The 2996-nt window shown below is 35.7% G+C and overlaps 1 protein-coding gene across 2 annotated transcripts in view; it reads left to right on the plus strand.

The window, feature by feature from the left end:
• The window catches only part of NCAPG2 (non-SMC condensin II complex subunit G2), a 47686-nt gene that overhangs the window by 763 nt on the left and 43927 nt on the right, over positions 1–2996 (plus strand). Inside the window, exon 2 of one of the 2 annotated variants that reach the window (XM_031061720.1) lies at positions 583–674. In XM_031061720.1, coding sequence (XP_030917580.1) covers positions 600–674 — 75 coding nt within the window. In that variant the 5' untranslated portion in view covers positions 583–599. Of the gene's footprint in view, positions 1–86; positions 675–2996 lie in introns of those variants that run through there. The other variant, XM_014309368.2, reaches the window with a different exon arrangement.

Raw genomic sequence — 2996 nt, forward strand, 5'->3', positions numbered from 1 at the left:
ACACACACTAAATGCTGTGTAAGTCGCTTTCCCACCTGGAGAAGCACGCCAGGAGACGCCTGGGATGGAGGGAATGTTTACGTAAGCAAATGAGGCTCTTGGTGGCCTTGCCCATTTCCCATGGTTTTCATTTGATAGCCGAAGGAAGAGACTATTTTACTACCCCTCAGTGCTTCTGGTACAAATAAATAGTATTGTTGGGAATTATGAGTAGCTTAAATAGTGAGTGTGTGCTGGAGAATACATTGTGCTTTTTAAAAATCAAAGTATCCATTAACAATTTGTTCTGCTTTAAGGCTTACTTACTAAAAAAAAAAAAAAGTAGGAAAAAAAAAAAGAAAGCAAGCCCTGCAGCTCAGTCATGCTGTGAATCCAAATGCTGATTCAGATAATTAAAATATATTGGAGGGGAAAACTACTTTAACTATGTAGTATAGTACATGTATAACTCCTGTAATGATTAACATATATAAATATATATAAATGCTATGTATATAACGGATATATGATGACAACAGACCAACATGATCTTGTTTTGATATACAGTACCTTCTCTGATGTTATGTTTTGGTTGTAAAGTAGGGAAGACCGATTCCAGGATGAAACGCGAAGCATTTTTGCAAGTTGTGTCTAAAGAGTCAATTGAAGACTTCCTGCGTTACACTCAGAGTCCTGTAAGTGAGCCAGTGTATATACATAGATCACTTCTGGAGTCATAAGTCTGTTACAGGTGCAGAAGTCATGTGACAAAGGGACAGAAACTATTTGTCTGGTACTTGCAGATGTGTGGTAATGATTGCTGTAGAAGAGAAGTTCAAATGGCACTTGAAGAAGTATAGGCTGAAAAAGTTGTGGAATCTGAAATGTGAATGTTTATAAACCAGCTAATTTTTGATATTTGGTTATTCCACATACCATTTTTAAAAAATAAATAATTAGTATTTGTGTAATTCTAAACAAATACTGATTTCCTGTTGTTGTTGACATTGTTAAATTTCAACCCATGAAAGAGTTTATTGGTATATAATGAATAAGAGTTAATGTACAAACATAGCAGAATTGTGTTTCACTAGTATTTGTTCATTCATTTGGTAGTTTGGGCTGTCCCCTTGTTCTTTGGTCCATGTTTAATTTTAGTTGAATTGTTCTTTTTATCACTGAATGCTTTAGAGAAGGGGTAGATTGCTCTTTCAAAATGAAGTGTGGAGAGCACAGGAAGGAACAACAAAACAAATCCCCTGAAATCTACTATTAAAAGTTCATTCTCACTTTGTGTACATATTGCTTAATAATGAGAAATAGTAATTTGTGTTCAGGTGTTTTCCACTCAGCTTCAATCCGTCTAGTGTTAAGATATAACTGTGCTCTTTTAAGCATCTTTTGCTTGCTGCCATAAATTATATTGTGAGGTTTGTTTCTTAAGCTTTCTTATGGGTAGTACCTCTCCTGGTAGTACCTTTACCCTGTGGCAGGGTAAAGTGGATCACTTGACCTCTATGTGCAGAGGCATGAACTGATTTAATCTAGCAACCATATTAAACCACAATGTTCTGCATAATAAGCTTACAAAGTTTGTTTCTCACACATCCTTGACTCTTTCCACAAGAAATTTGCTATTTCTTTCATTTGTGTGCCTGTATGTAGTTATGGATGATAAATTTATTATCAGATTGCCTTTGCCTAAAGTCTCCTCTGTAGCATAAGGGAACATGAATATCCACATGACTTTTTGACTGTCCAAGATACTTCAATTATTTTATTAATTTCCTTTTGAAGCCTGCAGCAATGGAGGATGTGTGGCCATGTCTTGTCTTAGTATGAGGATCCTCCTTTTTGGATCTCCCTTGAAAAATTCTTGATTGCTTTTCTGGAGGAGGCTGTGGTTAAATAAATCATCATTAAACTTCACTGCTTTCCTTAGGTTTTGTATTATATTTGCTACTTAGTTGATGCTCTAGCCTTAGAATTTGCCTTTTAGACTCTCTCCAAAGTTCAGTTTTTAGCATCACTTCTTTCAGTGTCTGTTTTCTACACACGCACCAACCTCCTTTTACTTCCCCCTTGAATTTTTCTTTCCTGCACTCTCAATATTTAGATTCATCTGTGTCTTCTAAAATTCCAGGGCTTTGCTAATTTTCCTTCAGGGTTGCTTGTGGGCTTTTCATTTTTTCCTTTGTAATATTTTAAAAATGTCATATTGTGGTGCTGTTCATTCAGATCTTGAGCAGGTGCTGTTGTTTTTTTTTCCACTAAGTCCCATTCCAATTCAAGAAAATACATAATTTCTTAGACAGAAAAATAGGAATCACAGATATGATTATCATTCACTGTCATCCTTTCTCCTCATAGATTTTGGAATAATTCTGTCTCATATCATCCCAAAGAAAAATCTTAAAGCTCTGATCTTATTATGAATTCATTCTTTCTGTTCAAAACGGTACAGTCTTAATATCCTGTCTTTTGGGTTTGTTTGAAGCACAGGGCTGCAGAACTCCCTGTGAGGCCTTTGGTTTATTGTATTTGTTTTCAGTTGTAGAATAGAAGAGAAATTCTCTTATAAATATGTAACAGGATCTTTCTTCTCATACCCTTCTGGGAACTTTGTAATACTTACTGCTGCTTCTTTCATTCTTTTCAGTTTTTACCTTTGACTTTTTGATGCCTTGCAGTGTATCTGCAAACTAAAAATAGATTTATTTCAAGATTATGGGAGTTCTATTTCCTCTGAAGTGTTTTTGATCCAGTAAACCTTCACTTCCATATTGCAAATTACATCTCAGAAATTATCTGTTCTTTCTCTTGGCTGAGCCTGGTCATCCTTCTTATCTTTTCTCTGCATATTCCCTTTCCTAGCAGGTTGCCTACCCTTCTTTGATGCTAACAGACTCCTTGTATCTCTGAGGTAAATTCTTCTAGCAAATTTCTTTTTAGGAAATAGTTCAGATCAGCCTTGTGGTGCAGTCTCTACTGAAAACTGATGGTGGCTTCCCTGTCAG

This window comes from Geospiza fortis, unplaced genomic scaffold (genome assembly GCF_000277835.1).
Source record: "Geospiza fortis unplaced genomic scaffold, GeoFor_1.0 scaffold282, whole genome shotgun sequence".
Lineage (NCBI taxonomy): Eukaryota > Metazoa > Chordata > Aves > Passeriformes > Thraupidae > Geospiza > Geospiza fortis.